Source organism: Phalangium opilio, unplaced genomic scaffold (assembly GCF_054372755.1).
Source record: "Phalangium opilio isolate 3A_F unplaced genomic scaffold, DU_Popi_V2 ptg000105l_1, whole genome shotgun sequence".
NCBI classification, from domain to species: Eukaryota; Metazoa; Arthropoda; class Arachnida; order Opiliones; family Phalangiidae; genus Phalangium; species Phalangium opilio.
In genome coordinates this window covers 7,020,949-7,034,111 of record NW_028324207.1, presented here as the reverse complement: position 1 = coordinate 7,034,111, position 13,163 = coordinate 7,020,949, and the positions used below count along the sequence as shown (strand labels likewise).

At 36.1% G+C, this 13,163-nt stretch overlaps 2 protein-coding genes across 9 annotated transcripts in view; both read left to right on the top strand.

Annotated features, from left to right (window-relative positions):
• Positions 1-13,163, top strand: part of LOC149629045 (uncharacterized) — a 55,756-nt gene that overhangs the window by 13,419 nt on the left and 29,174 nt on the right. The window lies entirely within an intron of this gene.
• The window catches only part of LOC149629046 (dimethylglycine dehydrogenase, mitochondrial-like), a 75,439-nt gene that overhangs the window by 52,912 nt on the left and 9,364 nt on the right, over positions 1-13,163 (top strand). Inside the window, exons 6-10 of the mRNA XM_089851420.1 lie at positions 5,669-5,778; positions 6,538-6,676; positions 7,310-7,508; positions 8,386-8,505; positions 9,665-9,819. Coding sequence (XP_089707546.1) covers positions 5,669-5,778; positions 6,538-6,676; positions 7,310-7,508; positions 8,386-8,505; positions 9,665-9,819 — 723 coding nt within the window. The remainder of the gene's footprint in view (positions 1-5,668; positions 5,779-6,537; positions 6,677-7,309; positions 7,509-8,385; positions 8,506-9,664; positions 9,820-13,163) is intronic.

Here is a 13,163-nt window from a genome sequence, read left to right as displayed (position 1 = left end):
GTCCTGACTGACTAACAGACTGACTGATAATCAACGCCCAGCCCAAACCGCTTGCTCTAGAAGGCTGAAACTTTGCGGGATTGTTACTCATAAGTAGTAGGCGCGTACTATGAAAGATTTTTCCAATCCGCCGCCATCTTAATAAATGGCACCGTAAAAAAAATGTAAAAAATCTTCTCTATGCAACAAAGTCCGCGCGTTTCAACCGAATTCGCAAATATTTAGTACACCGGTTTCCTTTAATTTATACACGGGCTGAATGGTCTTTCGGGTTCGATTTGTAGCCATCATTTTAAATGGCGGCCAAAAACTTAAAAACCCTTCTTTATGGAATAATGTCCGCGTGAAAAGTAATAACAAAATGCATCCCTAGGGGCTGACGGGCAACGCCGAGTGCCTTCGGTCCTAGGGTGCTACAAAAATATTAGTTATCAGTAAAATCTACCCATTCTTTATATAATTTTGATGGAAATTCTTATTACACGCGAGCGACGCCGCGGGTAACACCTAGTTTGTAATAAATTTAAAACAATCTGTTTGAAACGAATCTGTAGCCTTGCTTCTCTAGCACGAGAGTTGAAACTAGCTACCGCTAAGCTGGGAACGACAACTGAACTTTTAGCTTCTATGAAAATAAGGCTTCAGTATTTACCTCTTCATAGCTTCCTTTTTTAAACACGAGAAGTTTGTTGTTTTCAAAAATAAAATTTAATACTCTTTTTTCGAAGGGTTGCAACACTAAATGCTAGAAAATACAAGAAATTAGATATATTACATAGGGCGTAACTACAAATTTTAAAAAAGAATAAATTGCAGCTTATTTAAGGTTCAAGTGATTTGGGAAAACGTAAATTTCAGATTTTCTTGATAATTTGTAGTGAAATTAACTTTCCCAAGCAATCTGAACGTTACTGACGACAAGTTGGGAAACCAAAATAAACCTCTCCGAGTCGAGAAGCAATTAAGAGGTTTTTCTTAAATAATTAAATAAATATAATTGATATTAGTTATTTTAATCGCCATTAATTTACCTTAATTCTTGTTAAATTGTTTTAAGAAACGTTATTCCAAAAATAATTTTAAACATAGCTATTGTTGACGTTTGAATTCAAGTGTATGCCTCTTTAACTATTTTTCGAAATTTAGGGTATTTAAGGCAATTTATTCACAATAAATGATAAGAAAACCCTCAATTGCGTGATCCTTTTGTGTAAACCCTGCCATTAAGAGGCTAGGCATTTCTCGTAACCTAACCGATCGCCGAGTACTTCTTAATTCAATTGCGAAAGCGCTGACAGACACACATACGGACAAGTCCAGTGTAATACCTCTCCGTGACGTTTTCGTCACTCGGAGAGGTAGAAATGGTCATAGATTTATAGTTTGCAATATATCGTAAATTTACTGCGATATCATATTATTTAATTTACCCAGACTTTTAATGAACGGAAACCACAATCATGGAAAAACACGATTGTAATCTGAACTTACCAAGTGTTCAAATGCGACGTGGCTCAGCATGGTTATGTTATAGACGACATTTTCCATATTTCTCCGAGAAAAAAGTCCAACTTTCAGTAATCCGAAAAAAACTTAAAAAAGTCAGCTTCTTGCACAAGCATAAATTACACTTAGGTCTAATGAGAAACTAAATTAATATTAATAATAATGTAAGCTTAGCGTGAAGGGATTTCCACACTAAGCCTGTGTATTGTTTACAGGTGGGTCCCTTTACAATGCATTGGAGGGTAGTGGCTAGCCCCTATGCCACAGCTAACCGACAGCGCCCTATACTAACTATTAATTACCGTTAACCTCTGTTAGTTTTGATGGAAAGGAGAAACCGGGTTAGACCGCGGAGGAAAACTCCTTTTAACAAGCAGGGAGAGAACTTGCAAACTCTACGCAGAAGGATTTGTTCCCAGATTTTCACCCGTTGCTACAGTCCGAGATCGAACCCGGGATCCTCTTGCTGCGAGGCGAAAGCGCTAACCGCTACGCCACCCCACTCATTGCTAAACTACCAGTAATTGAACGAAACATTTCAAACGCTAGTTATAACTTACATTTTCGGGACAGAAACCAAGGGATATAATATTATAAATGTCGTCTTCGAAGTAGATTTGTCCTGCACTTGCAAGCTTGTACTTGGGTTTAGCCTTACAAAACGTTCGCCTGCCCACCTTGATTAGACAAACTACTTTTCACATCTATAAAGCAAGCACGTAGTCGTTTAAGCATCCAATTTTTTCTCCTTATTTGTTGTTTTATAATGATCCTTTTACAATGAAAGTAATCTTTCGAGAGTCATTTTTTAAAGGAAATTTTCAAGCTAGATTTTATTATACGCATAAAATAGCATCATATTTAAAAATGAAGCCAAGTAACCAACGACCGTATTAATTAAGGAATGAGAAATTACCTGGTGGTAATGGCCCCTTTTCATTAGCCCTTTTAACAAAGGAAACGAAAATGAGAAATTAAATCCTATTGCTAAGTCCGTCAGTTTGAAACATAGATATATATACGGGTCTAGATACACTTCCCCTCTGTTAGGCCCTTTAAAAAATGCGGAGGTGAGAACTAGCAGTCGACGCTTTACGGCGGGGGAATTAGATCCAAACGCCATCTATTGAGAGTTTCAAGAAACAAAAAAACGAAAAATTCGAATATGGAAAGCGCGGGAAATTTGAATATGAAAAGAGCGGGAAATTCAAATTAGGCTTAACTTTTCAAATAGCTTTACGTATTTCTGATCTCCTTTATACGTGTAATTATGTTCTTAAGTGAAATAAATAGTTTTTATGTAAAAGAAGTAGTGTTTTTAATGAAATGTTAGTGAAATAAGGCATTAAAGATGGTTAACAGTTGTTCTTATTTACAAAATGATTTACTTACGAACAGAATAAGAGGACCTCCCCTTCAGATTAGGAAATAGTTTTACTTTGAACAAACATTCGCTTAAATCTCTTTAAATATCAGCTGTTACTGCAAAGCATCAGCACGCCCGCTGGCAAAAGTTATTTATCCAATTTTTTAGCTTTCAAAATTCAGCGATAGATGGCGCACTAGGTATCTTCCCCCGGGAAAATCGCGTCGACTGCTAGCTGTCATCTCCGTATTTTCCCCGATTCAGTAGGGTATCTAGACCCGTATATATATCTATGGTTTGAAATTAACACTTACCAAGAAGAGTTTTATTACAGTTCCCAGTAACGCTTAAATCGGAATGCCATGTTTTTCTAACGCTGTGCAGCGACACATTGCTTTAGAATATGTCTTGAGATTTACAGATCAACTTTTTAGTTTTGATCCAAAAAATTGTAATCAAGGATCCAAAAAATTGTAATCAAGGATCCAAAAAATTGTAATCAAAAATCCAAAAAATTGTAATCAAAAATCCCAAAAAAATTGTAATCAAGGATCCAAAAAATTGTAATCAAAAATCCAAAAAATTGTAATCAAAAATCCAAAAAAAATTGTAATCAAGGATCCAAAAAATTGTAAACAAGCTTCATAAATACGAGTTTTGTAATATATTACTGTAAAATTCTATGCCACGTTGTCATTATTCACTTATTAAAGTCCAGTCTAGTGACACGGTTCAACACATGCTATAAAATCATATTTTTTAAAACCATATGGCCCTACATGGAAATCTAAATATCGAAATAGTTGAAATTAAAATTCTGTGAGTAAATAAATGAAATCCCACGGAAAGATGCTTTAATCTGGAAAAATATGTATAGCAACTTCGAAAACTTCGAAAACAATAGCGCAAGGTCTTGTAATTAATATTGTAGATGAATCCATGGTTCCCATGCCCGATATGCATTTCTTTATATGCTCCACTGAATAATTTTAATTTTTTTTACTTTTCCTGAAATATTCCTTTAAAATATTTGTTATTTAGTTCGGACACAAATGTTTTATAACGCAAAGCTGTAATATTTCGTATGAACGAATATTTTTATTTATTTTAGAACATATTATACTCCGTGTTTATTCAAATTTCGTTTACTACGTATAAGATGAGCCAATTTCGAAACCTAAGAGCTTTGAGATCCGTTCCCATTTCTTCCACGTTTAAATTGTCTTTTCTGCAGATATCCGCATTCGGATTTAGTAAAAAATCGATATGGCTGAAATTTACACGAAATACTGTACGCTTCTCGTGAAATCCCGAAATCTTTCACACAATATCACGATATTTTTGAGGAAATCACGAAATTACGAAATCAAAGAGGAAATCTCGAAATCTTTGACAAACTCGTGAAATCAGGTATAAATAACGAAATCTTTAGCGAAATCGTGAAATCCAAGAAAATCTTAGACGAAATTGCGTAATCAAAGAAGGAATCCAGAAATCTTTGGCAAATCAAAGGATAACTTTTTGGCGAAATCCCGAAATCTTTGGCAAATCAAAGGATAACGTTTTGGCGAAATCCCGAAATCTTTGGCAAATAAAAGGATAACTTTTTGGCGAAATCCCGAAATCAAAGGAGAAATCTTTATTGAAATCGTGAAATCATAGGAGAAATCTTTATTGAATCGCGAAATCAAAGGAGAAATCTTTATTGAAATCGTGAAATCAAAGGAGAAATCTTTATTGAAATCCCGAAATCAAAAATCTTTATTGATATCGTGAAATCAAAGGAGAAATCTTTATTGATATCGTGAAATCAAAGGAGAAATCTTTATTGAAATCCCGAAATCAAAAATCTTTATTGAAACCGTGAAATCAAAGGAGAAATTTATTTTTTTGAAATCGCGAAATCCAAGAAAAAAATCACGAAATCTTTGACGAAATCACGAAATCAAAGAAGAAATCTCGAAATCAAAGAAGAAATCTCGAAATCAAAGAAGAATTTTTTGGCCAAATTTCGAAATCGAAGAAGAAATCTCGAAATTAAATAAGAACATTTTGGCCAAATTTCGAAATCAAAGAAGAAATATTTGTTGAAATTACGAAACCAAAGGACAAATCCCGAAATCTTTGTTGAAATATCAAAATCACGAAATCACGTACCTTTTTTTTGAGGAATGTCGGACCGCTCGGCCTCTCAACATTATTCTTACTGTGTATCAATTTCTAATCATTGTTATCATGATTTTTTTACCTTGACAACACAATGTTTTAAACTTACCTTTTTTGGTGTAGTTGTTATTAACGCACATTTGAGCTTATACGAACGGTTAAGCACGCCCGAGCTAGTACGAATATGTCCAGATGTTGAGTAAATATTTAGTACAATTGCTTTCTGATGGTTTTCAGAGGCATACGTTCATTTATTTTATGATATTTTGAGTAAAATTACGATTCGGTCTTTTCACGTTTTGAGTCATGGCCTCGCCTCTCATTTTATTGATTCTAAACAGGTGCAAAGTACCCTTGGCACCCTTTGTATAACTAGCTGCAGTTCCCAAAAAGATTACACCTTTATGACTAAGTACTTTCTTTCTAATACAATAAGTTAGCAAATATCAGTTGTTCCTAAATAGTCGTTGCAATTAAATCGTCGCTTTAAAACACACTCCAAGTTGACATTTTAATTTAACGAGTATTAAACACCACCTGTAGATCTGCCAAACTTTGGCTTTTGTAAGGGCTTCATGCAGCTAACTGACAAACTAAATTAATTAAAACGTTGCATATTTTTTATTACAGGTTTCTGGGCTCACGAAGTTGGGCGCATGGTGAACGTGGAGCTTCCCTTGGTTCCTGCCCACCATCAATATCTGATAACGTCAACCATTCCAGAAGTTCAACAACTTAAGGTTTGTTATTTGAACGGAGGTCGCCGTTTTTTCCGCACAGTTTTATTTTTCATACCTAAAGAACCCATAGCCTCTTTCCGTACAAATTTTCATAACTCCTTTCTGCACATTTTGCTAATAAAACATATTTATTTTCTTGTTCATTACGTTTAAAAGCCCTGAAACTTACGCTGCTGGCCCATTGGACCGAGTATAGCCAAAATGAGAGGTTTAATGAAAATTTATCGAAAGATTTATTTTTAATGCGGTTTATAAAAACGGAATTAAAAATTGCACCTTTTTCTTTAATTTTTTAATGCTTACGTCTATCTATACACTTTTCTATGTCGATAGCGATATTGCAATGGTCAAATCACAAATTTAATTTCAAGCCTCTATTGTAATATAGCCTTACCTAAACTAACCCTAGCAGAACCAAACCCTACTCTACCCAAACCTAACCCTAGCAGAACCAAACCCTACCCTACCCAAACCTAACCCTAGCAGAACCAAACCCTACCCTACCCAAACCTAACCGTAGCAGGACCAAACCCTACCCTACCCAAACCTAACCCTAATTCTTTGGGGAAATGGGTTATGGTACAAAAAGGTTGAACTAAAATTTCGATGTAAAAACTGTGCGCAAATGGCCCAAAAATGTAAGGAATTGGGCTATGATTCTCGAAAATTGTGCGGAAATAGGCACTTTCGATTTGAACATGTTTTTCATTCCTTTAATTATACCTAAAACACTAAATCAAATAATTTCTTAATTATTAGAAAGAGTTACCAGTTATAAGACATCTGGAAGGATCCTTCTACTTGAGACAAGAGAGAGACGGGTTATTGATCGGTCCTTACGAAAACCAACACAAAATGCAATTGTGCGAAGACTGGGCCATAGACAGAGTTCCACCCGGTGATTAGATTAAACTGTTTACAAACTAAAAAAATTGCACTATAATTTCAAAGCTTGCTGCTTGAGTCGGGAAAACAAACCTTTCAGAATCGTTGTACATTTTTTTATATTGTAAGAGATCTTCATAGATGGTCCTATGAAGGTTTGTCCCGTAACCTATTTAGGCTACCTGCTTGTTTTATATCCTTTTCTGCACTACTTCTTTCGGACTGTTAGAAAGTTAAGGCTCTTTCTGACGATCCAACGTTTTGAAACAGCTTGATGGGTCAACTCGAGTTGAATCAACTAGTTGGATCGTGTGAATAGACGCTGGATGAATTGAGTCACCAAAAAAGTTGGCTAGGAAAAATTGGATCAGTGATCCAATGTTTGCTGACTCAACTTTTTAAGTTCATTTCTCCAGCCAATCAGAATGAATTACAAAAAAAGACTTTTCGTTATTTCGTAAATGCCGAGGGAGGTGGCGCTGAAAAAGTTCTATTTGGCGGTAAAAGTTTAGTCGTGTGAATATGAAGGATTTGTTTCACTTTTCCCTTCAAAAGTTGGGCAAGTTGATACAACTTTTTGACCCATGGAGCTCAGTCAAAAAGTTGGATCGTCTGAAATAGCCTATAATTTAATCTCTTGATGCAGGTTTTGGCAAGGAGTTATTTCAACCCGATTTGGAACGTTTGACTGAGCATTTAGAAGTAGCCATGGACTTGGTGCCCGTTTTCAAGAACGCCAACATTCAGACTGTCGTCAGTGGACCAATTATGTACAGTCCGGATTCTCTTCCTATCTTAGGACCATTTTTAGGCTTCAAAAACTTATGGATGGCCGCCGGATTTGCGTAAGTATTCGACTACTAAGCTTGTGTCTGTCCAATAAAATAGCAACAAAGCAAAAAGTCAAAGATCATTTCCTCTGAAGCAATCCCCATATTTTGTATTTGTTCGAAATTTATTTTAGTCTTTATGTTAAAGCTTGGTTTTCACTTGACCGAAAAAAAAACTACTTTGCGACTGGAGGTCAAACGTCAGATTGGTTTTTAACGATGTCGCCCAGCATAATAGCGTTTTCACTTAGCATAGCTTTCGCAAATAATGGAACCAAGGCTTACCAGATATCCTGAACATTGCACCAATTTCGGCCCATCTATTATTTCTCTTTTTTGGTCTTTGTAATCTTTGAGTCCCATTTCATAAAGATACGGATGATTCCGAATCTCTTCAATAAAACTTTCAGCATTTAACTTTGGCATTCTCGGGGAATTGCATTAGGAATTAAATAAACTAATAAAAACATGGCGGACCGCGAAATTTCTCTTCTGAGCATGCGTGGTCGAAAATTACGTCAGGCTTATTGCTGATTGGCTGGCACAGAACGTTAACGTTGAACGCAGCTGAAAAAATAGAAAACTAATATTGCCAACTCAACGTATTTTCGGTCCAGCGTAACTATTTTTTTTCGGTTGTCGCTTTACGTCGGGCGAAAACGTCGTGATTTACGCCAAGTGAAAACCATGCTTTATTAAAGACAGTTGCGCAAAGACACTATTGATTTTGCTTGGAAATGTTGTAAATGTATTGATAGTGCCGAATCAATTAACAGTTCGATTATCGAGAGATATATTAAAGAGGATGGGAATGCAAATTAACGAGCTATTTTCTCTTCTGATCGGTTGGATGGTGATTGGTTCTAATAGCAATTTCTCATTGGGAAAACAGGTACGGAATCATTCACGCGGGAGGAGCGGGTCGCTTTCTGGCCGAATGGATACTCAAGGGAGAGCCCCCTTACGATCTCATCGAATTGGACCCCAATCGATATAGCACCTGGACAAACAGGTACTGTACGTTTTGACATTATTATAAATGTCCCCAAACTTCAAACGACCAAGCATAGCCATGTAAGAGCGTTACATCAAATTGTTCAAAGTGAACTTGAAAAGAAAATAAATTAGATGCATGAGGCTTAAAGCTACATCCGTGGTATTTTTGATCACTCAGAATCAACATTAAACAAATTTATTTTTCTCATATTAATAACAGGCCTTTCCGAAAAAAAAAGGAATCCTTGATGAAAGGTTCGACTTTAGTTCATTCGAATCAGTTCAATTCTAGCAGCAGCCAATCAAACCAAATTTACTCGCGCAGTACTCATTAAGGCCGCTTTCTGTCTAAGATTTTACGTCATAGTCGTATTTTTGTACTTACGAGTTTCCAGTTTTTGTTAGCTATTATTTATACTTAATTTCGTAAAATATAGTGTAAATATTATCTATTTATAAACGTTAAAAATGAAGCTCTAAGCCTGACTATATCCCAATAATCCATGGCCAGATGGCGCCCGCTGTCGTATCAGTGACGTTTATTCGTTGATGTGCGCGCGCGCAGGAGCTTTTAATCAAGATGCCCCGGGCTCGGAAAAGTTTTCGGAAAGGCCTATTAACAATGTTTCTTAATTGACAAATTCGATTTTTACAAACAGAGAAACCAACACACTGGAGCGAGGCCGCCATTGGGGTATTCTCCTTTTCACCAAGAAGCTCCGCCAGAGGCAGTGCGAGTTGGTTATCCTTCCTCTTTAATTGAACTCGGGCTCCGTCTGGCGTTGCTTCTAAGCAAAAGGGAGAATACCCCAATGGCGGCCTCGCCCCTGTGTGTTGGTTTCTCTTTATGTAATTAAAATAAAATTAATTTAATAATTAATTAATTAAATAAAATTAATTTGTTCCTTTAAGAAATATCGGTAATTATTAATTTGAGAAAAATAAATAAATCTTTTTCATAGCGGTTCTGAGTGCTCAAAAATACCACGGATGTACTTTTAAGTCTCGCCATGTATGTTGGGTTCTCTGTTTGTAATAAATGAATTTGTCTATTAAATCTTACACAATTTTTAAAAGTTAAAATTGTTGACTTAGGACAATATGTGAAAAACCTTCATTTAATGAAGGTAGAAGTTAAATTTAAAACTAAAAATATACACTGTATTTTCTTTAAGGAAATACGTTTTCACGAAATCGAAAGAATCGTACGGAATGAACACGTGGTATACCTACCCTAAGGAAGAACGGTGGGCGGGAAGGCCTACGAGTCGGGTCAGCCAAATCTACAAACAGTTGATTGATGCCGGTGCCGAAATGGGCTTTCACTCTGGCACGTATCACTTTTCTCTCCAATGTCTTTCTTCTCTTATACCATTTTCCAAGTTCATCCCCAACTTCATCCTCATCCTCCCGCTCCTCATCTCATCTTCAGTCCATTTCATCCTATGACATTTTCTCTCTCTTTATTTTTGCGTCGTCTGTATCTTCACGTGTCTCTTGTGTCATGTCGAAATGGTCGAAAGAAGCGTATTATACGATGTGGCTATTAGTTTGACCCCAGCCGTAGTAGTAATAGTAGTAGTAGTATTAGTTGTAGTGGCCGGAGTTTTCGCTTTCGTTATCGTTCGTTTTTAGCTTAAAAGAAACTCCATAGTGCCTTAACCCAACCATAGGCGGAACAGAGTTCGGTGAGTGATTTTATTTTTTATTAAAACTTTTCTTAGTCGCAGCCGGGACTCAAACCCGAGTCTCTCGCGCGTCAGTATGACACTCTACCACTGTACCATTAGGGCTTATATGAAATGGCGAGGTTTTTTCCTTAAATTTATCTCCGGTCGTTATTGAGGGAGTGCCGTATTTATTTGTGTGTTCGGATACTTCTGAATTTGTATCTTTTGGCCTTTATATTTCTTTTCTTTTTATTGATGTTTTAATTTAATAGATAAAGATGTGCCTTCTATTAAGGTACAGCCCTCGGTCCATCTTGTTTTCTTTATAAAGAGAGAATGATTGGGAAGAGATTTAATAGGGAACCCTATTTCTAGTTAGTTTTTTCTTTTTCGTTCTTTATTTCATGGAATGGGATTATTGATTGACAGGTCAAGTAAATGTGAAACATTGTTTGTAGTTTTAGTTTATGTTGTTAACCGGATATATGACTTTATTGACTTAAAAAACGTTGAGGAACTTCTGACAATACGTTGTTTTTGACGGCCAACTATACATAGCGTTATTAGTATGAAAGGCTCTACCAAGTTGCTCACAAATTCTGACCAATCATGAAGAACACTTTTGAGTCTCTACAAACTTTGTGTATTGTGGTAAAAACAACTCGTAGGCGAATATTTTTATCGGTCCATTCGTTAAGTTTCAAATTTGATAAAACTACATGATTGATATTAGTAGTATCAGGGATGGTTTCAGAAGTAGGGTAGTTGAATTCTTCTCAAGGTTGGACCAATAGTGAACAGCCTTTTAAAAACGTTTTATTCTAGATCAGTAATAATTAGCAACTATTTAAGAATAGTTTTATTGAAATTAGAAGTTCTGAGAAAACATTCGCATATTTAATTTGGGTGGTCCAAAGAGTACTGTTTCTACATGCACAGGTAATTCTTCTTGGTTTGCACTGTTTTAAAACGCTGGGTACCTAAGCAAATTAAAAATAAAAATTTTCGAAGGCCTACTAATTTTCTCTACCTGCGCCTGAAAATACAGTGCAAATTATCACTGTAGCATTAAAATTAATACGGATATAAAAATCATGTGTGACATCAACGTGCTTGCAAAGTCTCTAGACTGGTCGCCGGAAATTTGGTTCACACCATGTCTAGGATGAGAGAAATATACATATATCCGACACTATATTACATTACTAACAAATTTTAGGGTTATCTGTTTATCTGCCACGAATTAATGAACACCGTTACCTCTGAAGACGTACATTTATGTCTCGCTCTTGCCACTATAAGCTATTTTCTAGGCTAGAAGCAAGCAATATTGATTAACGTAACGAAACTCAACACCGACACCTACCATAAACTGAAAGCAATTCATAAAATCATGAAACCTATAAATAATCACCATAAGACACCACTGTTTTACGAATAATGTCTTTCTTGGTATTTTGCCGTGATGTTCGAAGTACTATTTGTCATATGGCTAGTAGATATAACGAATGCGAACTATATTGAGCATCGATCCATTTTGGAAAGAGCGACACGGAGACGCTAACCTTGATTCGGCGTCATTTAAAACAAGTCTGTTTGTGGTTAAGTTTAAGCAAATGTCACTAGATGCTCCAATAGTAGGAGTGGAGTTAACTTGCACTCTAAGCTTAGCAAAGTTTAGTGGAGCAGTTCTGATCGGTTCTTGCCTTTGAGAACGGTAAAATTGGTTGGTTGAAGGTTAGCCAGCTTATACTTTACTTATTCTTCACCATATTTAATTAAACTTAGGCACTAGTTACGAAAAAATCAGGGTGTCACGTGTATTAGCAAAACGTTTATGAATTTTATATTTTACTCTAAATGATGGCAGAATTCTTTCCTTTGACTTATATGCTGTTATTACTATTCAGAATTTGTCAAATAGTCTCTCAGGACCCTCCAAATACCAAAATCTAGTGACCACCGGGTCTTCAAGAAAGTAGTTTATGAAAAGAAAAAGATTTCCTAGTTTTCCAGCTTTAGTTGTATTTTCCTTGCCCGAGCCTTACTTTAAAGAAAAAATGCTGTTTCTACACATTATTAGAAAGAACAACCTTGTTCTAAGTATAAAGGAAAAATATTTAAAAAATAAATGATCTATTCTTACAAAATTATAATAACTCAATCAGTTTTTAAAACGAGGACAGAGCTGTCTGTTAGCAAGAACCTCTTACCGCTACCTTACCCTGTGAGATTTCAACCAATTCCGTAGAGGTGAGAGGTGAGGTGTGGCAGTCGCCACTAAACCAATGGCGGCACAGTACTCCTCGGGCACTGAAACAATGGCAGCACAGTACTATTTGGGCACTAAACCAATGATGGCACAGTACTCCTCGGGCACTGAACCAATGGCAGCACAGTACTACTTGGGCACTAAACCAATGATGGCACAGTACTCCTCGGGCACTAAACCAAAGGCAACACAGTAGTCCTCGTTTGTAAGACTAATTATTGCTAATTATATTGTAATGACAGATTTAGTTTTCTTTTTATATTTAGAAAAGGGCCGTTCTTTTCTCAACCATTTCTTTTAAAAGTGTCTTCCTGTTTTGAACAAAGCGGATTGTTTTCCGGATTTTTCTTGGTTTTCGAAACGGCTAAACAAATATAGAAGGGAAACGTTGTTGATTGCTCTTTTCGCTGTAGACTTGCCTCGGGGTTTGCGAATTTTCGGTAAAGAAATTTATTCCAGTGTGTGGGAAGTGGATACATCAAGTTTTTACTCATGGAAAAATACCAAATGTGTGGGTGGATTATAGTTTCGTTCAATCGTACCTTCTACTATAGTTAAATCCCTTAAGAGTGAAAAGCATTCAGTTTTGATCAAATGCTCTTGAACTTGAGCCTAACACATAGTTACTTCGACAAAAAGCTCATAAATACGTTACAAGGACAAACCTAAAACCTTAGAGATTTAAAAATGTAAATCAGACTAAACTTCACCGGATTTCTTATGTTTAGATGA